This window comes from Eubalaena glacialis, chromosome 10, assembly GCF_028564815.1.
Source record: "Eubalaena glacialis isolate mEubGla1 chromosome 10, mEubGla1.1.hap2.+ XY, whole genome shotgun sequence".
NCBI lineage: Eukaryota > Metazoa > Chordata > Mammalia > Artiodactyla > Balaenidae > Eubalaena > Eubalaena glacialis.
Window position 1 is genome coordinate 114,785,949 of NC_083725.1, and position 26,604 is coordinate 114,812,552.

The 26,604-nt window shown below is 58.4% G+C and overlaps 1 protein-coding gene across 9 annotated transcripts in view; it reads right to left on the reverse strand.

Annotated features, from left to right (window-relative positions):
- The window catches only part of NRXN2 (neurexin 2), a 99,604-nt gene that overhangs the window by 10,485 nt on the left and 62,515 nt on the right, over positions 1-26,604 (reverse strand). For 5 of the 9 annotated variants that reach the window (XM_061203566.1, XM_061203567.1, XM_061203565.1 and 2 more), the window contains 5 exons: positions 18,431-18,612; positions 13,611-13,782; positions 9,282-9,371; positions 5,448-5,773; positions 2,829-2,907 (listed from right to left, as the gene is read on the reverse strand). In XM_061203566.1, coding sequence (XP_061059549.1) covers positions 2,829-2,907; positions 5,448-5,773; positions 9,282-9,371; positions 13,611-13,782; positions 18,431-18,612 — 849 coding nt within the window. Of the gene's footprint in view, positions 1-2,828; positions 2,908-5,447; positions 5,774-9,281; positions 9,372-13,610; positions 13,783-18,430; positions 18,613-26,084; positions 26,329-26,604 lie in introns of those variants that run through there. The other 4 variants (XM_061203563.1, XM_061203568.1, XM_061203569.1 and 1 more) reach the window with 3 other exon arrangements.

Genomic DNA, 26,604 nt, shown 5'->3' on the forward strand with positions numbered 1-26,604 from the left:
AACACAGTACTCTTGGCTGGGCTGCCAACCTCAGGTAAAATAACTGCTAGATGATGGGCTCTCCAGGCTGGGGAGGCTGGGACCTGGGGTCCGTGGAGGGGTCCAAGTCAAGGGAAGGTGTGAAACGTTTCAGGGATGACCCGAGGCTTCACACCTGGACACAGGAAGGAAGATCTGGCAGGTGAGAGGGGTGCAAAGAGCCTGGGGTCAGCCCCTGGGTAGCTGCTGTCTCCAGCCAGGCTGCCTCCACCTCTGACACTGACCTTGGAGCCCAAGGAGTCCTGGTCGTCTGCTAGAGAAAAAGCCTCCCTGCACTGGGGGCACAAGAGGGCTCTGGACTGAGTCCCCTCCCTCTCCAGGTGGCGTGTATCACAGTCTAAATCCGCCTGAGGGACCCTGGAGTCATCTTGGTCGTTGTCTGGCCTCCCATCAAGATAAAAATCCAATTTAAGCATTTCAGGGCAGTATGAGCGTGGAGGTGCAAACATACGCGATGCACATCTGTGGGGGAGCCTGTGGGTTGCGTTGGTTTTCTCTGGGGGCTCAAGCATGCACTCTGCCCTCCCTCCCTCTTATTTTTAAAGCTGGGTGCTGGGCTGGCCCGCCAGCCTCTCCCCATCCCCCAGCTTCCATTCCTCCTCCACCCTCCTTGTCCCCTCACATACTTGGCCATTTGATGCGGGGAGGGCAGCTGACCCGCCCACTTCAGCTCCTCCTCACTCCGTGGTCCCAACACAGCCTAAAAGAGCTCGGCCCACCTGTGCACGCGCTCAGCATCACACCCAGGCCCCTGACAAGACCCTGGGCTGGGGCTGGGAGGCCAGAACTTTGGTGGACGGGATGTGGCCTTGGGGTAGCCCAGTGTGCGCTTCCCGGCCCTGCATCATGGCCATCTGCAGGGTCCAGGGAGAGCAGAGGATCCTCCTGTCACCTGGCAGTTCCCACCCCTGAGTGTGCAAACACATGCGACAGGGCCAAGCCGGGCCTTTTTCTCGTGACCGCACAGCCTTTTGTCCCCAGAGTCCCATCCCGGGGCTTTCAGGGGACCATTTGTCACAGGCACTCCCCGCAGGCCTGGGCTTGAGGTACTGTGTCCACCTATAGGAAAGCCCCACCAGTGACTAGGTAGGGGGAAAAGCTGGGTGCAAGGAGAGTGCTGTGTCGAAGCTGCCAGATTCCCAGAGCCTCCCAAAGCAACGGTGGGGTGTGAGGGTGCATCCCTGAGCCGAGATCACCCAGTGAGACAGAGGGGAGAGCTCCCAGCAGAGGAGCCTCCCCACAGTGGAGGGTGTCTGTCCAGAAAGCACTGGTCCTTGGCTGTGGATGAGGAGGGATTTCCAGCCCAGCAGCCGGAGGCTCCCCCAAGGACCTCAGGGCCCAGGACTGCCAGAACAACCCCCTCAGCTCTGGCCTACTGGGGGGACATGGAGCAGTCAGGCTTCAGCCTCTGGGCCTGGTGGCCTGCGCCCCAGAAACCTCTCTGCCCTTGGTCTCTGGAACCGGAGCCTCTGCTCCAAGGCTCCAGGGTCTCCTGGCTCTACTCACACTCCTTCCTTGGTTGCAGCCCACCCTCACCCTCAGGCCCGGAGTGTCTCTTCTGGGGCTGGCAGACCCCCTAGGCTCATGCCCAGGCCAGATTCACAGGATATGCCCAGGTCACACTGCCCACCTCAGCTGACCCCATCACCCCCCGCCCCAACCCTGTAGGCAGCTGCCCCAACCTCCAGCCTTCCAGTACCAACAGCCCAGGTGCCACACACTGCAAAGTAACGGACAGAAGTCTCTGGAAACCCAAGCCAGGGATGAGGCTCCCAGGGGCTCATCCAGGACACCACCAAGCCCACGCGCTCCCACTGGGAAATCTGGCCACATCCAGTCTCCCTCCATTCCCGCCGCCAGCCTCAAGCACCAGGACCTCAGCTCCTCGGGCCCTCCGTCCCCTCAGCTCCTCCCAGCCACCGCCCACCTGTTCAGAGGCACCCCCTGTGCCACTCCACACCCCACACTTCTGAGTTGGCACCCAAGGCCCACCCCTGCCTTGCCAATCTGGTCTCTCGCTCTCTGGGGCTGCACCCTTCTCTCCAGCTGGAAGCATCAAGCAGAGCCCTGGAATGCCTCCCCCAGTAAGCCTTCCCTCCCAGCTCTGCTCTCCTCTTATAGCAGCTCTCCAACTAGAAATCTGGACCAGACCCCAGGTCCAATCTCCCCGGGGGACCTCATGTCTGGCTGGGGCACCTCCTACCCAGCACGCTGCCCGACACTGTGTAGTAGCTGCCCCAGCTTGGCCTGGCAGCCCCGGCAGTGTCTGGCCACCTCCCTGACTCTGGGAATGAGGAGGGTTCGGGAGCCAGCAGAGACCTCCTCTTCTAGCGACCAAAAGAACACCAGGCCTCGGGGACTGATGGGAGTTGCAGTTCTGGACCCAGGAGTTGATGGGAATTGTAGTTCCTAGGCCTGTGTTCCCCATCCCCATCCCCCACCCACCCCGCCCCCGACACACACACCATAAGGACTCATGGGAGCTGCAGTTACTCATCTTTCTAGGGGAAAGTCTCCCTCTTTCCCTCCTGGCATCCCTTGGCCCTCAACCCCAGGACCCCAAGCTAAGGACCTCACTATCTCTGAGGGGCACCAAAAGGCCAGAAACTGCCTCGCCAGGGGGTGTTTGCGGGACCTGGGGCAATGGTAGGAGGGGAGAGGAAGCTATCAGGGAAAGTTAAGGCCTGGCAGCAGGCCCCTCGGGCTTGGGACAGGTGGCAGGGACAGTCGCCCCCCTCCCATCAGTGTTGCAGCGGGCCCGGGGCAGGGGAGGGGGGAAAGGCACTCACCAGTACTGGGCTCACACTCCTCCAGGTCCTCGTCATCGCTCGGACACTCGGCCGAGGCCACCAGGAGGTCATCTGTGTTCTTGGGGGCGAGAGGAGGGTGGGGGGAAAGAAGAGGGTTCCAGGGTGGGTCAGCAGGCCCCGCAGCCACCTCTTGAGGCACAGGGGATGAGCCCTGGGCTGAGACACACACCCTGGTCCACACCCCAGCTCTCTCATCGCTTGCTGGGTGACCGTGGGCCTCCACCTCCCCTGTGCAAAGGTAGACTGAACAGCGCCTGCCCTGCAGCGGTTCCCTCGCTCCTGGAGATCAATGAAACAGCACACGTTGTGCCTTTTATTTCTGGGAAGCCTGGGAGACTGGACCCCGGAACTGGGACTGCAGGGCCAGAGCAAGGGGGCCTGGGGCAGCAGGGAGGTGAGGCACAGGGGCCTCTGGAGGCCAGCACAGGCAGACACGGAGCAGGACCTGGGGGGTTTCTTGGCTCCAGCCTCACCACCCCACCACCTTCATATCTCTCCCAACCCCCTTCCTGGAGCCTGGAAACCCGGCTGCATACAATAATTAGGGCGGTGGTTGCCATGACAACAGGAGTCGACTCTGTCAGCATTTTCTCTCCTCCTGCTTGCAAAGAAAGAGAATCCCCAAGATGAGTGAGTGTTAAGGGGTGGGGGGGGATTCTCAGGGGGTGCTAGGGAAGAAACTCAAGGAGGGAAACCCAGAATCCAAGCAGGAAGGGACTCTGAGAGACTTCGGGTGCAGGGAGAGGGCCAGGCTGAAGGCCAAGGATGGGAGGAGTCTGGGGTGGGTAGGGGGTGAAACGGTCACATCTTGCTTCTTCCCCACCCCCTGAGCTTCGGACACTGCAGCCCTCACCCAAGGGCAAGGTGGGACCTGGAAGACTAATTTTCCTTCTGCATCTCCGCCCCTCTGCGCCAGTCTCCCCTGTGCAGGCTCCACCAGCACAGCTATGACCCCTAGAACCCCACCCTTCTCTTCTACCTGGACGGTCTGCCCATCACCCCACACTGAGACTGGACAGCCCTTCTTGCCATTGGGCACTGGGCATGGCCGGTGCCCAACCTCGGCTAGAGCCAGGCCTTTCTCCCAGGGCTCCCCGCTCCCTAGGGCAAGGCCTGGCATTCAGGTCCCCTCGATTTTCTTGGCATTGAAGGCAGAATGGAAGGGGGTTCAGGCTTGACTCTCTTGCCTGGACAAGGCTGTCAGCCAGACCCAGGCCCCTGCAGCACTGACTGGAGCTCAGAGAACCCAGCCCTCATTTACAGAGGCTGAAGGCAGGCTGGCGGTGGAGGTAGGACACGTCCCCATGGCTGACCCAGCCCCTGCCTCACCCTGGGAGGACAGAGGTCCCTCCAGGCCCAGAGGCCCACAGCCATGTGTGATGGGGGACAGAAGTAGCTTGGGCAGAGGGAGCAGGGTGACCAAGCAAGGTCCAACGTGCCAGGTGTGAGCCCTCCCCCCGCAGGCCAACAATGACCTGCAGCAACAACTAGAAAACTCAGCTGCACCCCAGGGCTGCCTTGGTAAGTCACATATACTCAATCAGCTTTGGCCACCAGAAAAGCCAGGCCTGTCCTTCCCCAGTGGAGCCTCATTCTCAGGTACAGCCCCCTCCGGTGCTCCCCTGGGTGCAAGAGAAGATAAATTCAAACCTGACCCAGGGAGAGCACCTGAGCAGGTGCGACAGGCGGTGGGGAGGGAGGGTAAAGCACCAGGGGACTGTCTGTACCGGCCCCGGCTCTGAGCCACAGGCATGGAGGACACTGAGGCCTGCTACATGGTGGCGTCTACTCAAGGTCACACGGAGAGGACTTGTGAAGGCAGCGGGCCGGCAGTCCCACTGCAAGGACACCAGCCATCAGGGAGAGGCTGCTCCTGCTTCCATCAGCCTCCAGAGAGGGGCTGCCACCATCGGGTGAGCCACCAGCCCCTCCGGTGCTGTCGTCTCTGTGCCCTGCGCAGAGCGATGCCATCCTGGCTCCCTCCGTCTCCCCCTCGATGCCCACACAACACTGGGCGTGGCGTTCATTATGGGGCAGGCAGAGGGGGTCATTCCACCCCTCACCCCCAGCCCGGACTTCCTCTCTCATAAGTGGGGTGGTCTTCCCTGGTCTAGCTAGGGTACCAAACTCCCCCTCAACTCTGGGAATGGTCCCCCTAGAAATAGTGGTCACCTCCACATCTACAACATCCCTGGTCATCAGGGTGACAACTGCTTCGAGAAAGGAGACCTTGGGGACTTCCCTAGTGGTGCAGTGGTTAAGACTCCGTGCTCCCAATGCAGGGGGCCCGGGTTCGATCCCCGGTCAGGAAACTAGATCCCACATGCATGCCACAACTAAGAGTTTGCATGCCACAAGTAAGGAGCCGGCGAGCCACAACTAAGGAGCCCTCCTGCCACAACTAAGACCTGGCACAACCAAATAAATAAATAAATAAATAAATATATTTCTAAGAAAAGAAAGAAAGGAGACCTTGCCAGCCCCACCTAAACCATAGTCCCCTCAGACCCTTCCTGAGAGCCACAGTTGCTATGCAGACATCAGCCCTATTCCCCACCTGGAGCCCGGTCCCTCATGCACGGGCAGAGGGGCCCTCACCTGGGTGGTGCTGTCCCTCAGCGTGGGGGAGCGGCCCCGGCGCGTGGTGGTAGTGGCCATGGTGGTGGTGGTCTCCATGATGGTGGTAGCCATGTCGGCCAGCAGGGTGGTGGCCGTGGTCTCCGCGCTGAGCAGCACGGACGGCCCCTCCCCCACCAGGCGCAGGTGGCCCTCGGTCCGCACATTGGGGTCGCTCTCGGCGGCCAGCGCCAGCACCTTGAGCCCATTGTAGTAGAGGCCGGACACCTGGCCCTGGAAAGGGCGGCCCTGATCCCGGCCCCCAATCTTGATGGCAGCCTGGCTGTTGAAGATGGTCAGCTGGCGGCCTGGGGGGGAGGGGAAGGGGCAGGAGAGACAGACAGAGAGGGGACAGGCAGTGGGGGGGGGGGGGGGAGACCGGAAAGGGATAGGGAGAATGGAGGGAGATCCAAGGGAGGGAAGGAGGGGTGGAGGTGGAAACCAGCACGTGGGGGTGGGGTGGGGAGGGAGAAAGGAGGAAGGGGCAGACACCAAAGGGAAAGTCCTTGTCAGCCACTAGGCCAGCCCAGCCAGGTCGGGACCCTGGACAGGAAGGGTCCCCAGGGCACACTTGGGCTGGGAAAGGGGGCCCAGCTCCCCACTCTCCCCACCCTGCTCATGCCTCTGGCCTTCCCATCCCCCCTCCTCTCCTGCTCCAGGGGCATCGCCCCCCTTCTTTCCCTTCCCTCAATTTGACCCCCCACCTTCCCTCTCTGCTTCCCCAAACTTCCCACACCCAGTGTCCAGCCCCAAGCCACAGAACCCTCGGAAGCAGCAGGTAGAGGAGACAAGAAGGCAGAGACAGAGCAGCCACTGCCAGGCCACAAGGTCAGTGCATGTCAGGGCAGGGATGGAGATGAGACCGAGGGGTGGAGAGTGCATGGGAGGAGCGCCAGCGTGAGTGAGGCTGGGAGCAGCCACTCGGACCTCACTCCACCCGCCCAGCCACCACCAGGCCCTCTGACCTCTGGCCAGGCCCCCCTCTCTCCTCCTCCCCTCCAAGGCCCAGCCACTGCCTAGGGATCAGGCCCTGGAGAGCAGAGACCTTCCTTCCCCGCCAGGATGTGCAAGCACAGAGATGGAAAATGTTAAAGGGACCTTGCTTCGCTCGCTGACAGCCAAGAAAAACCCACTCCAGCTCCAACCTCGCTCTTTACTTAGCAGTTACACCTCAGAATTCCCACCTGGGTGGGGTTTGGCTGTTCTGTTTGGTTTTAATGGATCTGGGGGTCAGTTTAACCCTCTGAGTTTGTTGCTTTGGTTTGGTTTTTAGAAAACATATTTATTGTGTTTAAGTTTAGATTTAACTTTGGTTTTGATGTTGCTTATTTTGCGGGGGAGAGGGTCAGAGGAACTACTAAGTTGCCCCCTGCTCCCCTGGACCTTCAGCTGCTGGTGCTGGGGGGGTTTAAGATCTGGCTTAGCCCTTGTTAGCCTCTGGTTAGTGCTTCGTTAAAGATCTGTTTTAGAGTTACGTGCCTGTAAGCCCTGCCCCCGAAACCTGGGCTGAGGACAGTCCAACTTGTGAAACCCACACCCTCGTTGGAAACACGGGTTCCCTGGGACACCCAGGCCTCTGGGGCACCCAACCATCTGTCTGGCCTCTGGCCGATGATCAGCCAGGGGTGTGTCTGCTCGGCCCCTCTGCTCAACCTCTGCACCTCCTCCAGCTCTCCCTCCGTCCAGCACCTCCCTCAGGCCTGGAGCAGGGTCACCGTCTTACAGATGGGGGAGCCGGAGCCCACAGAAGCTGACAACTAGTGAGTGGCGGCTGGACACCAGACCCAGAGAGGCCCCTGAGGAGCACTGCGTCCAGAGTTTATTCCCGCATATGAGAATTATGAGAAAAACGAAGGGGAGAAGGTTCACAGTGGTCAAATGAGTTTGGAAAACAAACATTTCACAATTACACAAGAGGTCTCTCTCTCACAGGACCTCTCAGAGCCTTTATTAAAATCCATGTCCATAGGCATCTCCAAGAGAAAGAAACAGGATTCAGATTTCTCAAGCTCATTTCACCACAAATCTCTCTCTCTCTCTCTCTTTTTTTTTTAACCACAAATCTCTTTATTGTGAAGCATCTCATGGGACTTATGCTTCACAGGACATGTTTTGGAACTGGAAAATGGATTCACTCAATAAATATTTATTGAGAACCTACCACACGCCAGGTGCTGACAGTAAAGTAATCCCTCCAAAAATGCCCAGCTTTTGTTCTCAAATACTTTCCTGCTCCTCATTTCATCTCATCCTCACAGCACCCCGTGTGAGGCAGGCTGAGTGTGAGGAAGGCTGAGCCGGGATCACCATCCCTGTCTCCCCGAGGAGGGAACTGAGGCTCGGGAAGGGGAAGCCTTGAGCAAGGCCATGCAACAAGTGAGCTCCTCTAGCCACACTCCGGGAAATACTAGAGGATGTGGCCCAACCCTTCACTTTCTAGAAGAAGAAATAGAGGCCTAAAGAGAAGATGTGACCCTGCAGCTAGTAAAGGATGCCTGGGGTTCCAAACCACCGGCAGGAGCTCTTCCCTCATCTGGACCACAAGTCCCGCCCCCCTACCCCCCTCCCGGGCCTGTCCGGCTCTCCCTACCCTTGGGGTCACAAGTTGTCCCTGCCTCAGCCCAAGCTGCTCCCTTGGCCTCTCTGATTCCGGGAGAAGGAGGTGGGTAATGGAGAGGAAGCTACATAGGTGAGCCAACTAGGCCCCTGGGGCCCCACCCACCATGAACTCCTCAAAGGGTTAAAGTTCACCCCGCTGGAGAGAGCAGCCCAGTGTGGCTGGGCGCTGTAGGTTTTAGCGATGTCTGTTAGTCCCTTTAACTTTTTGTCCTGTTATGGATTTATCACATCTGGTTATCAGCATGTTTAGTCCCCGCTGGCCGTGTGGGGGGCTGGAAGTGACATTGGGGGTTTTAGTTGGGGCAGGCCCCAGTGGACATTTAAAAGCACAGTTATCAGCTGGTTAGGTGGAGGTTTAACAGTTCTACTTCCCCCCTAGAGTTTAGCCTTAGAGGTACAGAGCTCGCCCCCTCTCCAAAGGGAATGGGATGGCTTTGCCCTTGGCCCCAACTTCCCTTGGTGACAAGTGGCCTTCTCCCTCACACCCAGCAGCGCCTCACACATACGGCCACTTAGCCAGCCTGTTCTGTCTTCCTCATCAGCTCAGCAGGCACAGGAATCCCCGTGGGACGGCCACCTCTTCCCCATCTCCTAGTCTCCCTGCAACCTCCACTGCTTCTAGGAGACCTTCTGGACCGAGGTGGGCCCATTCCAGAGATAGCAGCCCCACAGACACTCTCTCAGGGTGGCAGTCTTTCCAGTAGGATCTGAGCCCCCCACTCTTCCCTTTGCTCCTCAGATGACCCTGGTGGACCCTTCCTACCCGCCTTTGGATCCTAGGACCAGCACTTGCTGCTTGCCAAAGCCTTCCTGCTTCTCAGTGTGCTGTGGCCCTCAGCTGGCCCTTGACAAAACCTCTGAGCCAACAGGGCAGCTCCCTCCCAACCTGCACTCTAGCCTGCTTTCCTGGAGGGGTTCCAGAATCTCCCCTACGATCCTAGTCCCTTCCCAGGTTTAGAAAGAGACCAAGGACTCTCCCTCTTCTAGGAAAAGCCCCGCCCCTGCCCAAACCACCACTCTAAAAGACAGGGACCCTTGACAACAGAGAGGAAGGGAACAACCTGGCCGGACAATTGTCCTTTCACTAGGGGGTGGGCGACGGGGAAGGCACGGATGGGGAAAGAGAGAGCTCTGCACCTTTAAGATAGTGTTTTTAAAGTTAATTAATTAATTAATTAATTAATTCTGGTTAATTACCTTTGTCGAGCAGCCATTCATCTACTACTCGACCAAGCCGGTAGGGGATTCTCTGTCTAGCAATCGCCAGGCGCTCGTTATCAAAGTTTCCTTGGAAAAGTTTAGAAAGACAGTAGGTTTCTCAGGCGGCGAAGTCCAAAGGAATTAGAAAAGTAATTATGCATTTCTCAGGAGACTCAGAGTAAGCAGCGACATCCAATGGAGAGGGGGCCAGGTCCACCCAAGGCGGGAGAAGAAACGCGGGTCCCTCGTCCTCCCTCCAGTCCCCCTCCCTAGGCTCCCGTGCAGAGCCAGCCTCACCCTGGGGGCGGGAGCGACCCAAAGAAAAAGAGAGGGACAAAGAAGAAAAGGAAAGGGGAATGGAAGAAAAGGCAGCTGGAAGGTCAAAGGTCAGAGGTTAAACAGGTTTGTCTGTGCTCTCCCAGTCTGCCCACTTCCTTCCCCATTCCAGAGGGGGGCAGAGGGGCGGGGAGGGGCATTTAGCGGGTTTAAGTTAGGGGGTGGGAGGCCTCAGTGGCCCGGCTGGTTACTGCATTTAGAGGGCTGTTTAGAAGTGGGAGGGACGGGTTAAGCGGGGGTTTATGCGGCATTTAAGGGGTGGCCCAGCACACGCATTTAACAGTGAGATTTAAACCACTTTTCGAAGCCCCCTCGGCTCCCTTTACCTTCCGTGCTCAACCCCCAGCTTCCCCTCACCTCCCACACCCCACCCCACCACCAGCTTCCACCTGAATCTCCCCAAGCCCCCCGCTGCTCTCATGCAGGCACTTCCGGCCTTCTCACCCTGGTCACAGGTGCCTGCTTGTGGCAGCTGGATGTCACCCAGCTGCCTCGCCCACCTGTTGCATCTCACCTCCTCTTCCACCCCTGGTCCACCCTACAGGCACCCCAGCCCTCCTCTGCCTGGCGGCACCTTGCTCTCTTCCCCCTCTCTCTCAGCTTCATTCCAAGACCCTCAGACTCCTCTCCGCTCAGGTGCCCTCTCCTTCCGGCCCTGGGGAACCCAGCCCAGCTCCCACTTGAGCCTTCCTCCTTCAGGTTCCTCCCCCCACAATTCCTAACCTCCGCCCCTCCTCTCAATCCTGGCTGCCCATCTGGATACACACCTGTTCTTCTCTCTACTCACAGGGAGGAAGGAGGATGTGTGTATGTGTGTGCGTGTGTGTCTGTCTGTCTGTGTCTGTGTGTCTGTGTGTCCTGTGAGCTCTTCCCCAAGGCTGTGGGTGATCCCAAACTGCAGCCGTGGAAATGCAAATGATTTCCTTTGGGAATCTGGCCACTCTACCCACTGAAACCACTTACACGATCTTCAGTAACATGCATGCCGGGGGCATTTTCCCTCTCATCTGCCACTGCACAGCTGCGCTACCTGCCCGATGAGACCTGGGCCTGGGCCTGGGCCTGCCTGCATACACATCCCGTGAATGAGCCCATGGCGTGTTCACGCGAGCATGGATGGGGCCTCCCTACGTGCTTACGAGGCAATGAGACCCTGCCTTCCCACAGATTCCACAGGTTCTGAATCCACAGATTCAGGTCACTTGTGTTTCAGACAAAAATGGATCATCCATTTGTTTAGTCACTCAACAAACATTTCTTGAGTGCCTGTTCTGTTCCTGGTGCTGGGTGCTGGAGATGCAAAGATGAAGGTCCGGTCCTTGACCACGGGGAGCCCCAGCCAAGCAGGAGAGACTGGCAAGTGACCAGCAGTGTCCTGTGTTCTGTTAGAGGTAGCACAGCCTTGGGGACGGGGCTGGGAGGGGCCCTAGAAGACACTGGAGGAGAAGTACAGTAGCCAGAAGAGGGTCAGATGGGGGAGGGGAGGGAGAGGGCGCACACAGACAGAGGCAGAGAGGCAGGAGGGCAGGAGGCATTCAGGCACCTACCTGCACTGGGATAGTTGTGGGTGTGTCTGTGTGTCTGTGTGTGGCATGTATTTGTCTGTGTGCGGGTCCTGAGAAGGAGGGAAGAATGTATGTGTGTCTCACTGGCACACATAACAATTCTAACAGAAGCTCCATTTACACAGCACCTCTGAGCACCTCTGCTACGCCACGCCATTCTAGCACTCTCCTTAGGTTATCTCATGGAACTCTCACAGTACGGCTATGAGGTAGATATTATCCCCAACTTTCAGAGGTAGAAACTGAGATCCAGAGGAGCTAGATGACTTGTCCAAGGTCACACAGCTTGTCAGTCGGAGATCCAGGATTTAAAGGAAGGTCCTGCTGACTCGGAGTCCCTGGGCTGTGTCTCTATGCCTCCTAAGAGTCTGGGCCACGCACACTGCTAACCTGGCCTGCTGGTGTTGTTCAGGGTGACTCTCAGCTTTCGTAAGGGATCTGCTGCTACAGGGCACATAGGCAGCCACCAGGCCCTCAGGTTGCTCTGCTTGGCAGGTAAGGGGGCACCCAGTGGCCTTCTGCACCCCAGCCAGGGGTCCCTGAGCAGAGGAGAGAAGGCGTGACTCCTCTAACCTCACATCCAGCCTACTGGGCTCCAAGCGGAGGAGCTCTGGCTTGACATGGTAAAGCCTTCATGCTCCCCAAGTCCAGCCTTGTCCAGTGTAGGCTGGTGTCTTCACTGCTACAAAGGTTGCCCTGGTGTGTGTGTCTAAGACAGAGCGAAGTCTGATGCCCACAGAGCCTGGCCTGTCAGTGTCTGCGCATCTGTGGGGCTCAGCACGGGAGCGTTTATGTGCCTGAGTTGCCCTACACATTCCCAGGCCATGGTGTAAGCTGGCATCCCTCTGTAGGGCTTTTTTTTCCTGTGTCTGTCTGACCATGTGAATATTTGCAGTTGTCTGTGTGTCTGGGGCTGGCCTGTGTGTTCGTCAGCCTCTGAGTTTCTTAGGGGGCCGTGTGGTTCTCTTTATTTCCAGGGGCTGCCTGAGAGTGTCTGGGTACAAGCCTGCATGACTGTGAGTCATGAGCCCACACTGGCATTTTCATCCCAGCATAAGCCGGTCCATGAGGCTTTGCACACTTGAACCTCTCACTGTCCGTCTGCCCACCGCCCTCTCAGCCAGCATGGGGCAGCTTCTCTGGGCATCACTTCTGCCAGGAGAGGGGCTGAGCCCAAAGACGCTCTCTCTGCTTCTCAGGGGCTGCTTCTCAGTCGGCCCCCGCACGTGTGACTCTGCAGTGTTGCTCAGCCTGTATCTCCGCATCTCTGTGTTTCTGCGGTTCTTCTGCAGTACCTCCACTTCTCCTCCCTCTTCATCTCCCGCTCTGGGGCTCTCTTCCTCTCCCTCCCAAGGCTCTGGCCACCTCCTGTCTCGCTGGCTGGGTCTGCGCGACAGCGGCTCCATATATCTCTCTGCATCCCTCTGGGAGCTGCCTCTGTCTCGGCTTCTGTCTCGGTGACTATTTCCATATCTCTCCCTTGCTCCTCCTCTGGTTTCCTCTCACTCTGAGGCTCTTTTTCTGCCTCCCTCAGATTCTTGCAGAGTCTCTGCCTCCTCATGTCTTTCAGGTCCTCATTTCTGTCCCTCCCCTGTGCTCCTCAGACTTTGGTGTGTCCTCGGCCACCACAGCTGTCACACTGTTGAACTGGGTCTCTTTGCATCTCCGTGCTCCCCCATCCCCAAGACTGTGAGCTCCCTGCAAACAGGGGCTGTATGCTGTGTCCTCAGGGCCCAGCACAGGACCTGATACTAGTAGAAGGTTTGTTGAAGGCACTTGACCTATTTTTCGCTCTTGTTGTCACTTGTCGCTCTCTCCTTTTCACCATGTCCCTTACTTCTTGAGACCCTGGGGTTCCTTTTCTCTGGGTCTCCATGGTTACTTCTCTTCCTTTATCGAGATCACCTAATATGAACCTTTGACTTGCTCTTTGTAAAGACCTGGGTTCTTGCCTTGGTTCTATCCTTGGGAACAGCCCTGCCTCCTTGCCAAGATCCGTTTTGGGTTACTTCTGGATCTTCTCTCTTTGGTTTCTGCATCTGCCTCCCCATTTCCGCCTGTCCCTCTTTTCTCAACTCATCCTTCCCTCAATTACGACAGACTCTCCCTACCTCTACCTTCCTTCGCTCCTCTCCTCTCCCATCCACAAACTGGACCCTGGCCTTGCATCCTTCCCTGTTCAGTTGTGCCGCCTCCCTCCTAGCTGACCCACTCCCACAGTCTCGCCCCCACCCTACAAATCCCAACTTTTCCCTTTAGCCGCGCCCCGCCATCGTCCCGCCCCTACAAGCCACGCCTTTCCCGCAGCCGAAAGCCTCGCCACTTAACCCCGCCCCCGGTGAAGGCAGCTCTCCTATCAGAGGCCGCCCTGCCCGCCCTGCCCCGCCCCTCCCGCCCCACCTCCTCTGCGCCCCGCGCCGCCTACCTGCCGGGTACCGCTCATTGACCGGCCAGCTGTCCACCTGCAAGGTAGCATTGCCGCCGCTTCGAGTGAAGCGCACCACGTGGTATTTGCCGTCGCTCACGATGGCGTTGGGCTCGTCGATGGTAATGTCGTCCGTGCCCACGTTAAAGATCACCCCCACGGTGCCCTGGTCCTGGGGACAGGGAGGTAGAGGTCAGGGATCCGGAGGGAGAGACCGTTCACTCCTTCTAGAACTCCACCTGTGAACACCACCGGTCCAGCTCTGCAGCATTTAACAGCTTTACAACACACCTCTCCCAGCCACGTCTTTACTGGACCTTTTCACCTGCCCAAGGAGGTGGGCAGGCTTGCCCCCTCCCCACCTCATATGCAAGCAAGGGAGTAACTGAGGTTCAGAGAGGTTGGGGAAGCCACCGTGGGATGCACAGCATGGACCTGGAGCACTTCCACTGACCACACCTGCCTGTTGCTTTTTGGTTCAATCAAAATGTTCACAAATGTTCACAGGGCACCTCCTCCATGCAAGGGCCACTGAGCCTCCAGGCCCCAGACAGGGACGACCGAGAGAAACCCAGGACCAGTGGGACCACAGAAGGTGCAGGCTTCACCAAGGCACAACCAACAGAGGAATCCACAGAAGCCAGCCCTGTGCCTGAGGAGGGTCTGGCCTCCCCACTCCTCACACCTCCAAGATCAAGCCTCGCCTCCCCTGCATGTTCAGCACTGGGCAAGTCCCTGGGGGCTCTGGCACCAGGGCATTGGCAGGTGTCAGCCCATGGAGGTCAGGCCTGAGTGCGGGGGCAGCCCCTCTGCAGTCAAGGGGGCACAGGTGTGGGGTCTGGACTGTGTGTTTTGGAGGGAGTCAGGTATAGAAAGAGATCAAGAAGACAAACCATGTTGGGCTTATTAAGGGAAGGTGAGCTTGGGGGTGTAATGGTAGAGGATAGGGCCGGCAGCTGGGAAGGGGCAGGAAGAGGAAAGACAGGGACTGAGGCCTGGAGAAGGGGAGCAAAGGGTCAGTCTGAGCAACCTCTCCCAGACCCAGGCTCCAGAGAGGACCTGCATGGGGAACCCTGCAGAGGCCACCCAGGATCCAGCCCAGGAAGAGTTCTGTCCATGGTGCCAGAGTGAGAGGGAGAGCCTCACTGAACCCCTAAATGGTGCCAGGTCCTCTGTGGGTACTGTACACACATGCTCTCTTCATCCCCACAGCAACCCTCTGAGGAATAGACAGCATCCCATTCTACTGAGGGGGAAACTGAGGCTCAGGGAGGTTAAGTAACCTCCCCCAATCTCACAACTCATAAGAAAGGAACCCCAGATTTGAACCCCAGTTGGCCTGACTCCAAAGCCAAGTGCTCTCTCCCGCTTTGCCCGCCAGTCTCGGGAGACACTGACTCAGAGTGCTGGAGGTGGGGGTGATCTGAGAGGCTACTGAGGCCAACCTTCCTTCAAGACCAAAGACATCTAAAGAAGCCAGTGGAAGGCCCACTTGGCCCTAAACCTGGGCCCCTACTCCATTCCCCTGTACTACCCAGCAGCACCCCCGAACTCGGCCTCCTGAGTTCCTGCACCCCTCCTCCCACACAGGACAGACACTCGCACAGGCTCACACAGTCACGGGGACCAGATCATCACGGAAGACACTACACTCCTGGAGTTTTCCTGAAAGACTGTCGCAGTCTGGCCTGGGCATGAGGAACCATTTAGTTGCCACCTCCAGCGCCCAACAGGGCCGAGAGGCTTGGTGGCACTGGGAGTGGGGATGGGGTGACTCACAGACGGGGCAGGGATTGGGGTTTTGCAGAGAGAGTTGGGGGGCAGGATGTGCAGCTGTGGCCCACTTGAAGATCCATGCCCTATCCCTTCCCCACTGTGGGTCCAGTTGTCCCCCTCCTAGAACCTGGGAAAGACACGCACACACACACACACAGAGTCATACACATTCACACACACACACACACACACACACAGAGTCATACACATGCAGCGTCCCTCAGATGCAGCAAAGCAGGGAAACTGAGGCTGGGCTTGCCTAACAAAGGGTACTAGCAAGCCGCACTCATCCACCACCCACAGACTGACGACATCCAGGGAGAAGGGGTGGTCCCTGCTCCCCACGTGAGAGGAACAGACCTCAGTACTATTGTTAGTAATAGAATAGCATCAGCCCCTTGGGTGCCTCTGAGGGTTTCTCCCCACGAGGCTCAGCTGGGTGGTGACAACGGTCAAGGAGCAGGAGTGGTCTGGGAGCCGGGATGGCAGAGGGCTGTCCAGGGTGGCTGGAAGGCAGGACACCTGCGTTTCCTAGGAGGCAGCCGAGCCCAGAGCCCAGAGCCGTGCACTCCGGGGGAGAGGCAGCTCCCAGAGCTGCTCCCCACGTGAAGTCAGTTGTCACTTCTGTTAAAGTCATTAATTCCTAATTCCCCAATTACCTCATTAGGCGGCGGTGGGAGAACGAGGCCGCTCCTACAGCAAATAATTATGGGAGTCAAAATTAATTTGGCAAAGTGGAGCGACGCTTTATTAGAAACGTCAAATTGCTTTTCTCTTATTTTGCTGCCGCCTCCCCACTCTCTGAGAGCTGCTAATGACGCTGTGGTGGGAGCTGATATATCACCAGGGGAGGAGGGGGCTTGGGGGCTGCCCCAGGGGGCTTCAGCCCGTCAGGTGCCCAGCTCTCCCCTCAGAGCTGACCTCTCTCATGGCTCCCATGCTTCCTCCAGGGCCCCCGACCCTCGCCAGGCTCCCCATCCCAGGGGCAGCCCCGCCCGGCCCCGCCCCGCCGCAGTCTACAGCACCAGGCACCAGGCCTCGTTCCTCCATCACCCTTGCTCCTCCATAACCCGGCACCAGGCGAGGGCCGTGGGCAACTGCTGGGAGGGGAAAGGAGACTCCTTCTCCCTGCACCCTGATCCCCCTGGCCCTTCTCCTCAGCACTGGGGGAACCCTGTCCCCTAAACCTACAGGCACAGAAACAGAAGTTGTCAATGAGGCAGACACAGTGCACCCACAGATCGGCTCATCCAGGTGTGTGCTCACAGATGTTCAGGATATTAGTGGACACAGTGCTTCCTGCGGGCTGGGCAATGTCCTCAGTGCTTTATATACATGATCTCGTTTAAACCTGCGAGCATCTCTGTCCTCTTATCATGCCATTACACAGACGAGGACACAGGCTCGGAGAGACAAGGTGACTGCACTAGGACAGAGCAAGGATGTGGCAGAGTTGGGACTCAAACCCGGGCATCTGCTCCAAAGCCACACACCGCCTCTCAGGACTACATGATGAGAGAGCAGCAGCCCTCACTCACAGGGAGGGACCCGGAGACACAGTCACACCTGCCACGCAGAGTCAGGAGACTGAAACAGCAGCAAACACCACACTGCCAAGAAAAACCAATATAGGGCGACACACCCGATCAGAGGCCACGAGACTGTCCCCCACGGCGCCACCCACCCCAGCACTCCTGACACGATCAACATGCACGGGGCCCACACTGTCACATACAGTCACCGTCCGCACTGCCTCTCATGCAGGTGGAGACGCTCACAGGCACGGAACTTCCAGGCCTTCTCCCCAGGCTACTCCTACTCTGCTTTCCTTTCCCCCTCATTTCCCTGCCCGGCCTCCCAGGCCCGGTGTCCATCAGCTGCCACTTCTCCTCCAGCTCCGCTCCTCCAGCTCTCCTCAGACCTCCTTCCTTCCCTCCCTCGTGTCGGGGAAGGGGTGTGCAGGCTGGGGACCCTGAAAAGCTGTCGTAAGGAGGGGCCAGAGCCCAAACGAGCCTTCTCCCCTGGCTCCCTCGCTCCCCTGAAAGCTCAGGGCCCCCCACTCAGACCCTTCCAGCACACAGAGCCTGGCCAGCCTGTTCGACCCTCCCAGCTCGGGGTCCTGGCCAGGGTCACCATGTGGGATGTGGGCAGGGAAGGGAGGGGGCCGTAAGGGGCTGCATAGGTGGCAAATGGAGACTGAGGTCAGAGGCCCAAGGGTTAAGACAGTGGGCAGGGGGCAGGGGAGAGGCTAAGAGCAGAAATGAAATGGAGCCAGGCTTGAGGCCACAGGGAAGTGTGTGGGGCAGGAGCAGAGAGGGGGAAGAAAGGGGGCCGCCCGAAGACGAGAGTTAGGATGGCAACTGTGAGAAGAGGAGCCGCAGGCATGGCGGGAGGCCTAGAGGGAGGCAGTGGGAAGCAGCAGAGGGCGAGGAGGGGAGCTGGGCAGAGAAAAGCAGAGCTGAGCGGGACCAGAGGTCAGAGCAGAGATGTGGGGTAGGGCCAAGAGGTCGGGGAGGAATGAGCAGGGCCATGGCCAGAAAGGCTGTAAGGGAGGCCGGGTAAGGGGGTGGCTGGGAGGGCAAAGGTCATGGAAACAGTAATCACGGGCAGGGAGGCCCGAAGGAGGGGACAGGAAAAGGTGCAGGACACAGTGGAAGGCATAGGTGGTGCAGGAGTGAGCAGGCAGCAGCCCAGGGCAGTCACAAGGTGGGGATGTTCCCAGAGGCTGCAGGAGAATGGCCGGGAAGGCTCAAGGAGGCCCCTGACTACATTCCGGAAGGTCAGAGACACAGACAGTCTCAGGGTGGGGAGCTGGGGAGCTTCAGGTCAGCGGAGGTGGCTCTGGGGGCCTCAGTGAACAACTGGGAGGAGAATGGGTCTCAGGAGCCGAACCACAGAGAGGAAACCCCAGCACTCAGGGAGCAGAGGTTCTGAGGGCTCCACGGGAGGGAAGGATGTGAGGTGCTGGTCCCACGGCGAGAGAGGACTGAGTGGATTTGGGGTAGAAGGCTGGGGGGTCGGGGGCGCCGGCCCCGCGTCCTTACGATGTGCAGCTGCAGGTAGTCCCCGAGGCCGGAGGCACTGTCCACTCGCACCAGCACGGCGCTCCGCTGGTGCGTGCTGAAGCCCACGGCCAGGCGGTCCATCCTCGTGCTCGGCCGGTCATTGGGGGGCCATGTGTAGGTGATGAGCGCTCCCCCCTTCCCAAAGATGTATGTGGTCCCGGCTGCAGAGAGAAGGAAAGGGAGAGGGAGATAAGAGGTCAGGAGGGCGAGATTAGCAGGTCCTTGGGGCTGTGACCAGAGCACTGGGACACCAGGTTTAGGGTACGGGGCTTCAACTGTGATATCCACAGCGGCCACCAGGCCCTGCCCTCTTAGGGAACAGTTGACAGGCGGGTGCCTGGGTGGGAGCCCGTGCAAGCGCACAGACAGATGTAGCTGCCTCATCAAGAATTCTAGCTTTAATTACAGCAAAACAGAGAGGTAATAGAGACAGTGACACGGAGAGAGAGAGCCCGGAGAGAGGCTTGCTGCAAGGGGACGGAGAAGATCGCCAAGGACAGGCAGGACTCAGGGGGCCTAGGCCTGACCCACTCGAGTGCTCCCAGGGCTGGCAGAGGTGACAGGTTCGAGGTGTGTGCTTCTGTGGGGCCTGAGCTGAGCAGGCACCGAGGCAAAAGGAGCCCCAGGCGATGGCGGGAGGACGAGCAGGGGCTGTTTGCTCTGACTCACAGCCTGCAGGCTGGCCCCACTCCAGCACCTGCTCCCCACCCCCTCCCAAGCCCCTGCAAATCCTGGTCCCCGTTTGCCCCGACTCCCTGCTTCTACTCCCAAATAGGGGGCTGCCTGGGTGCCAAAACGGGGCAGGGGGGAGGGGGGGTCCTGGAGCCCTGCCCGGAAAAGAAGAGACAGACAACGGGGTGGGGGGGTAGAGGTTGACAGCCAGAGGAGGAAGGAGGCAGAGAGACAGATGGACAGAGAGGGACAGAGAGGGGTGTAGGTGAGAGAAAGCGGGAGAGTGGGAGCCAGAGATGATGAAGGGATCCCTCTCCCTACCCTCCCCCACCCCACCCTCTCTCCCCCTCTGTCTCCTCTTTGCCATCCGGCTGCTGCCGGGGCGGGTGTGAGGTCCCTAACGATCTCAGCCCCAAAATAAACCCTATTAGTCGCCTTGTTCCCTCCTTCGGCTGCCTGGGCTCCCTGGGGGTGGGGGCAGACTGATGGCCAGGGTGGAGGCAGGAGTTGCGGCCGGTCACCCAGTTTCCGGGAAGGGAGCTTTGTCTGGGAGGCCTAGAGGACTAGTACTCTGGGGCCTTCAGAGAAGGGAAGACAACAATCTTGCATTCTTTAGAACATAAATGGAGCAGATGAGATTCATAAAATGCTTAATTAAATAATTAGCCACTAACGACTCCTCTCAAAGCACTTCTTGCGGGGAGAGGGGTTCAGGGGAGGACTTATCCAGAGAGAAAGAGAGAGGCAGATGGGGCCTGAGGGCAAAAGCCTGGAGTAGGCTGGGAGAAAAGCATGGCCTTGGGGGTGGGAGAGCTCTGGGTGGGATGGGAAGTCCGGGTCAGGGAAGGCCTGGGTTACTTCCCCGGAGCAAAACTGCTCTGCCAAGATGGCAGCCAAGCTGGTAACACTAAGGCCAGGCCTCTCAAGCACCTTGGGGTCTCTCACCTCAGGGACTGGGAACCCCACTGTAGTTTGGGCAATCAGGGATCAGGGGTCTCTATCCCAGGAAGCTCCTAGGCCCCCAAAGGAGAGGGGACTCCTGAGTGCCTTGGAGGCAGGCACCATGTGCAGGCCCAGGAGGAGCTGAGGAGAGAAGCGAAGGCTGTTGCCTGGGTCCCAGAGAGGCAGTGAGGCCAGCAGGGGGCTGGGGTTGGGGGAGCAGGAGCTGTCACCCAGAGCACTTGTCATCAGTGCCCTCCATCTCCCCAGGCAAGGCTAGAGGGGAGAGATGATTCCCGGGGGGCAAGGCAGGTGGGAAAGAACCACCTTGATGTCAATTAACTGACATCTTGCCACAGCACATTGCAGGGAAAGCCCCCGCGCAGAAGATAGAGGGAGTTCGGCTCTGCCCCCCCAAACTGAGGTATGCTTCCTACCTGAGGGCCCCGGAGGCTCAGTGGTGAGATCTGAACTCTCAGGATGGGGTCCCAGGATCAGGGTGGAGAGCTGGATTGGGGCAGTGAGCCACACACCCGCCCTCCGGCAGGTCACTGCCTGGACAGGGCAGGGCCCGAAGGCTAGGAGCAGGGTAGGCCTCAGTCAGCAACGGTCTCTCCACTCCCAACACTGCAGCACTCTGGAAAATCGGCTGTTTCCATGGTAACCGTGATAGCCAGAGTCCTCCCTTCCCCCTCCACTCACTCACAAGCTGCATGTACAAAATTTGGGGGGTGAGGAGGGCCAGGGGAGCTAAGATGCTGACCCTCCTCCACATACACCCCTCCCTGCTTCCCAGACCAGAGGCTGCTGCCTCTCACCCCCTGGGCTCCAAGGCCTCCCAGTCAGACGCAGGAGGGGCTTACTGGGTTTCTTGATCCCTCAGACCAGCAAAGAAAACTGCATCTACCTGGAGCCTCCCAAATCTGCCAGGTCTAGGGGAAAGGAGGCCCTTTCTCCTCACTTGCCCACCCCAGGAACCCAGACAGCACATCTGGCTGAGCCCGGTGAGGGCGTGAGGAGCGAGCACGCCCAATGCCCCATAGGGCAGCGAGGCCGGAGGGATCAGAGGCGGGGCGGGTGCTCCAAACCCCGGGCTCCGCAGCAGACACTTCCCCAGTGACGCACCCGCAGACCCCACACCCACACACAGGCCACGACGCAGCCAGCTGCGCACAAAGACCCAATGTGGAGAGGCAGACCCCAGACAGGAGACAGCCGGGAAACATGGCGGTAAGCGCACAAAGACGGGCCCTGGCAGGCGGCGAGGGCAGCGGCTGGCACCACGCAGGACGGGACAGGCGCACGGGTCCCCACCCCCGAGGCCCACGGCGCACGGGCCGCACACCCCCGCCCCAGCCTCCCCCAGTCCCCAGCCAAGGCCCTGCTCGGCCGGGCCTCCCCCGGGATTTATTACACAGCTGCTCTCCCACTGCCGCCAGTTTTTTACGCGGGGCTGGCCTGTTAAAGCCTAAGGGCGTTTATTACACGGTGGGGGGATCGGGTGGAGAGACACTTCTTGGGCCGAAGAGGTGAAGGATGAATGGTTTATTGGACTGGGGCGGCAGTAATTACCCTGGGGAGACATTTCTCTCCCCGGCACCGCGCTCCAGCCCTCGGGCGCAGAGGGCTCGGGCTGGGGAGGACGCGGGCGGAGGGGCGGGACTCCGCCTGGTCCCTCCCCGTCCCTCCCCGCCGCGCTGCGTAGGCGCCTCCCGCCTCTCACTCCGCAAGCCGTCCTCTGCCCTGGCCACCGGACGCCCTGGGTCGGGGGGCGACGGCACGTGGAGCCCAGGACACCGAACCACAGCTAGAACCTCTGAAAGGTTCCGGACAGGGCTCCAGAGAAGAAAGGGGCCAAAGCCAAGGCCCATTATGTTGCCCTAGGGTGGTCCAGACCCATTGTTTTTGACCTCCCCAGGAAAACGCTAGTGAGCTACATAGTACACAACATTGCAGGGTGGAAGGGTGGGGAGCAACCCTGAAGCCCAAGGCAAGACAGCCTCTGGCCAGACACAAAATGCCACAGGCCCAAGTGGCCACCACCCAAAGGCCCAGGCCTGGAACCTTCTGCCCACACCCAACATAGTCCCCTCAATGCCTCCTGGACCCAGAAATTCACTGATCCAGTAAAACACTAAATGATCAAGAATCTTCTGTACAATTCCCACACACCTGCATTCTAGAAAAAAAAAAAAAAACCCAACCAACCATTAATAATGGTTAGCTTACCCAGACCCAAACAACATAATCATCCCATGTGAAAAACCACGCATGCAGTGCTGCCCCTGTGGTTAAAACTACATGTGCAGACCCTCTGTCTGCATGTCCCTGCCGCATCAGAAGCCATGACAAAAACCTTCTGGTAGATCTAGAATCATGAGAGGATAAAACGTCCTGCACAATCCAGAAAAGCTGCAGTCCTGGGTGCCCACAGCCCACACCAGCTCTTTGTATACAGACCCTCACAATCCAAGGGGTTCTCTCTCCAGATGCAGAGCCCTGGGCTCAGGTCTCTCTTGATCCCAAAACAATAACCCCTCAATTCTTAAGCCTATTCTTGGCCATAAGACATCCAGTCAGAAATCCAAGTGAACACACCCATATCCAGAAAATCAAATTAAATGCCAGCCCCCTTTATAAGCTGGAGTGATGAATCCAGAACCCCTGGAAGCTCCTGACTCAGAACCGAACTGGGATTGACCCCTCTATTCCTGGCCTCAGAGGGTACAAGAAATGAAGGTCAGGGGTTGCAAGGCTCGTAAAGGGCTCTGAAACTGGAATCAGGAGAGTGTCACCCCCTCAGGCCATTTTTAGGACCCAGGTGTACTGGTCCTCCCAAGCTCAGACTGACATCAGGTGCAGGAGTGTCAATGAGTGTCTGGCAGGTCAGTAGGGATATTATGTAACAGGTGGGGTTGAGGGTGGAAAGGGAAAGGGAGGAAAGAGTGAAGAGAAGGAGGGAAGGAAGGCAAGGAGGAATGCAGGAAGAACCCAAAGAGGAGGGAAGTGGAGACGCAGGTGCAAGAAAGAAAGGCTTCTCACACTGGGGGAAGCCAGGGAGATGTTGGCACAGAAAGGAAGGGTCTCCTCTGGCCTACAAAGGTCTCCCAAGCTGGCCTCTTCCTCTAGCCAAGCATGGGGTCCCAGCAGAAGCCCATCCTGTCGCCTCCCCCCACGTCTGAGGTGCGCCCAGGTGGGGTTCAGCCATGACAGCTGGCCTCCTCCCTCCTCTTCTATCTGCCCTTTGACCCTCTTCCTTCCTCTTAACTGCCTGACCCTTCTTGGGCTCCTCCACTCGGTCTCCCCACCACCTTCCATCACTGCCCAGCAGCGCCCTCCACCTCCTCTGCTTCCAGGTGGTCCTCGGCAGCCATTGGCCCTCTTGGGGCTGTTTTTCTCCTCTGCACAGCAAGGGAGTCTCTGAGGCCATCCCAACACCAACATTCCATAGGTTCCCATCCCCCAACACCCCCCCAAGCTCTTTCCTCCATTTTCTCTCCCTCTCCCCCAGCTCTTTGCATCGCGACTCCAACTCCTTCACTGAGCCTTCTTCTGGCACTTTGGCTCCCAGGCCCCTCCTTCCAATCTGCTCAGCTCCCCTGGGCCAGCCCCTCTCCTTTCCCTTCCCCTTTCACCTCCTCTCCTCTTCCCCCCACCATGATTTCCCCTGATAGCCTTTCTTCTCTTGTCCCTTCATGCCTCTCCTCATTGCCCAGAAAGACCATGTCCTATCTGGGTGTCTCCGGGGACTGAGCCTCAAGGGAGTCAGAAGGGACGATGAAGAGGACGGTGAAAGGCAAAGAGGGCCAGATTGCTCGCGGGGAGAAAAGGGGAGTTAAAATCAGGAGCAAGGTGTGTGGGGGGAAGTGGAGCAAGGAAAAGAGCCTGGAGAGCATTGCACAGAGAGGACCCCAGCTGGGACAGAGGTTAGCCAGGGACACTCTGCTGGGCAAGGGATAAGAAAGGAATGAAGAAGAGTGTTGGAAGAGGCCGCTCCTGGGAACTGGATGAAGAGAAAGTAGAGACATGAAGAAGATAAAGGTGAACTAGGAAAAAAGGGGGAAGGAGAGTAGAAAAGGGGTGGAAGGACTTAAAGTGATATGGGGGAACAAAGATTGGGAAGCAAGGATGGACAGATGTAGAACAACGATGGGGAGGCAGAGATGAGTGCAGAAATAGGAGGCCATGAGGGCATAGATGGGAAGTGAAGATACAGGCATGAAAGATGAGGGCAGAACAAAAATGGAGTAAAAAAAAAATGAGAGGGGATGGATGAACAGAAATGGAAGTGATGGGAATACAGAAATTAGAGGCAACAAGGTACAGAGTGAGAACTGGTGAAGGCACAGTGATGGGAGTCAAGATAAAAGGTGATGGAAGCATGGAGATGTCAGAGTACCAAGATGGGAGGTGATAGGGGTTCAGAGATGGGAAGTGATGGGAGGACAGGTATAGGAGATGATGAGAATATAGGGATGGGAAGTAATGGAGGTACAGAAACGGTGAGTGTTGGAGGGATGAGATGGGGACCGAAGATGAAAGGTGATGAAGTATATGGATGGGAAGTGATGGAGGTACAGAGATGGGAGGTGATGAGTTGCACCATATGGGAGGTGAGAGAGGTACAGAAATGGTGGTACCCTATGGAAAGTGATAGCAAGGTACAGAGATGGGAGGTGATGTGGAGTACAGAGAAGGGTAGTGGACTAAAATGGGAGGTGATGGGGGTCTCTGGGATGGTAGGTAACAGGAGCTTTGAGATGAAATGTGAAGGAGAGACTGAGATGGGAAATGATGGAGTCTGACACGGAATAAAATGTGAAGAGGGACAGACACGGGAGGTAGTGGGGAGGGCAGAGATTGGAAGTTATGGGGATGCAATAATGGGAAGCGATGGAGGTACACATAATACGGAAGACAGAGATGGGAGGTGGCAGGTACAGAGATGGGAAGAGATGGCATCCAGAGAATCTTAGAGGTCTAAGGTATGAGGTGATGAAGGGACTGGGCTGGGAGGGCCAGCAAACTCACCAAGGGGAGAAACCAGAAGTGATAGAGGTCAGAAATGGAAGGTGATGGAGTCTGAGAGGGAAGAGGAAGTAGGTTTTGAGATGGAAGGTTATGGGAGGGGGTGCTGAGATAAGAGGTGATAGTCAGTGTAAAGTGATAGAGGACTGACTCCGGAGGTGATGGGGAGACTGGGATAGGGGAACAGAAATTCAAACAGTGGGAGGTGGGAGATGCTGAGGATCGGAGGTGGAGGTAGGGCAGAAATGAAGAGGTGTGGAGAAGAGAAACCAGAGATTCAGGGAATGAGGCTGGGATAATAATGGGACAGTGGAGCGAGTTGATTGCTTGGGAGGTGGTGGAAGGACAGTAATGGGGGAAAGACAGGACAAAGACGGGACAGTTGCTGGAGAAACAGAGGTAAAATAGAGACAGATATGAAGAGGTGGAAGAGGCAGAGATGGGACACGTCTGAGCCAGAGATGATAGATGGGACAGAGGTGAGAGGTTGGTGGGGGACAAAGATAAGAAAATAATGGGTACAGAGATGCTGGACCAGCAGTGGGAAGGCGATGGTGAGGCAGAGGTGGAGGTAGGCCAGATGGAGAAATGATAAGGGGCAGGGATGGAGGAGGTGAAGAGCAAGAGAAACGGAAGGGAGAGGTGGGCAGAGAGAATGAAAGGACAGACGGGGAGGTGGTGAGGGGACCTAAACAAGAGGGTGATAACAAACCAGAGACAGGGATTCGGAGGTAAAGGTGAGGCGAGGAATGAAAGTGATGAAGACAGAGATGAGGGTGATAAAGGGACGGGGTGGGGGGATTGTGATGGAGAGGCGAGGGTGGGGCTGAGATGCTGGGAACCGAAGATGGTAGGTGAGGGGGCACGGGCCCGCAGAGCCGAGGGCCCGGGCCTCGGCGCTCACGGGCTGGGGTGCGGCCCGCCGGGGCCAGGGCCGCGCACACGGGAGGCCCCGGGGGCCAGCCGGCCGGCCGGTATCGGCAGCGCCACTTACCGTGCCCGCCGCGGGTGAGGAAGGGCATGCGGTTGATGGCGATGGGCACGGTGCCGTGCTTGCTGTGGAAGTGGTGGACGTGATGGGTGGTGCTGAGGCTGGAGGAGACCCGGGCCCCCTCGGCCGCCCCCAGCAGCAGCAGCAGCAGTAGCGGCAGCAGAGGTGGCGGCGGCGGCGGCAGGGGCCCGGCCAGGGCGGGGGGGCGGCGCGGGCACCCCCCCGGCCCGCTCCCCCCGGGGGGCATTTCGGCCCGGGGGCGGCCGCCTCACAGTCCCATGGCCGGGGGCAGGGATGGGGGGCTGCGTAGCCCCGCGAAGCCCCCCTCCGGCTCCGAGCCCCGGGAGGGGGATAGGGGTGAAGAGAAGGAAAACCAGAGCCCAAGCCTCGGTCCAGAGCCAACGAAATCAACTGGATCTCGCCGGGAAATCCGGGGTCCGCGGAGTGGCAACGCCAAGGTCCAGGACGCCTGGGTCCATCGCGAGGAGCTAAGGGTCTCCCCGCATCCCGGCGGGGTCGGAGC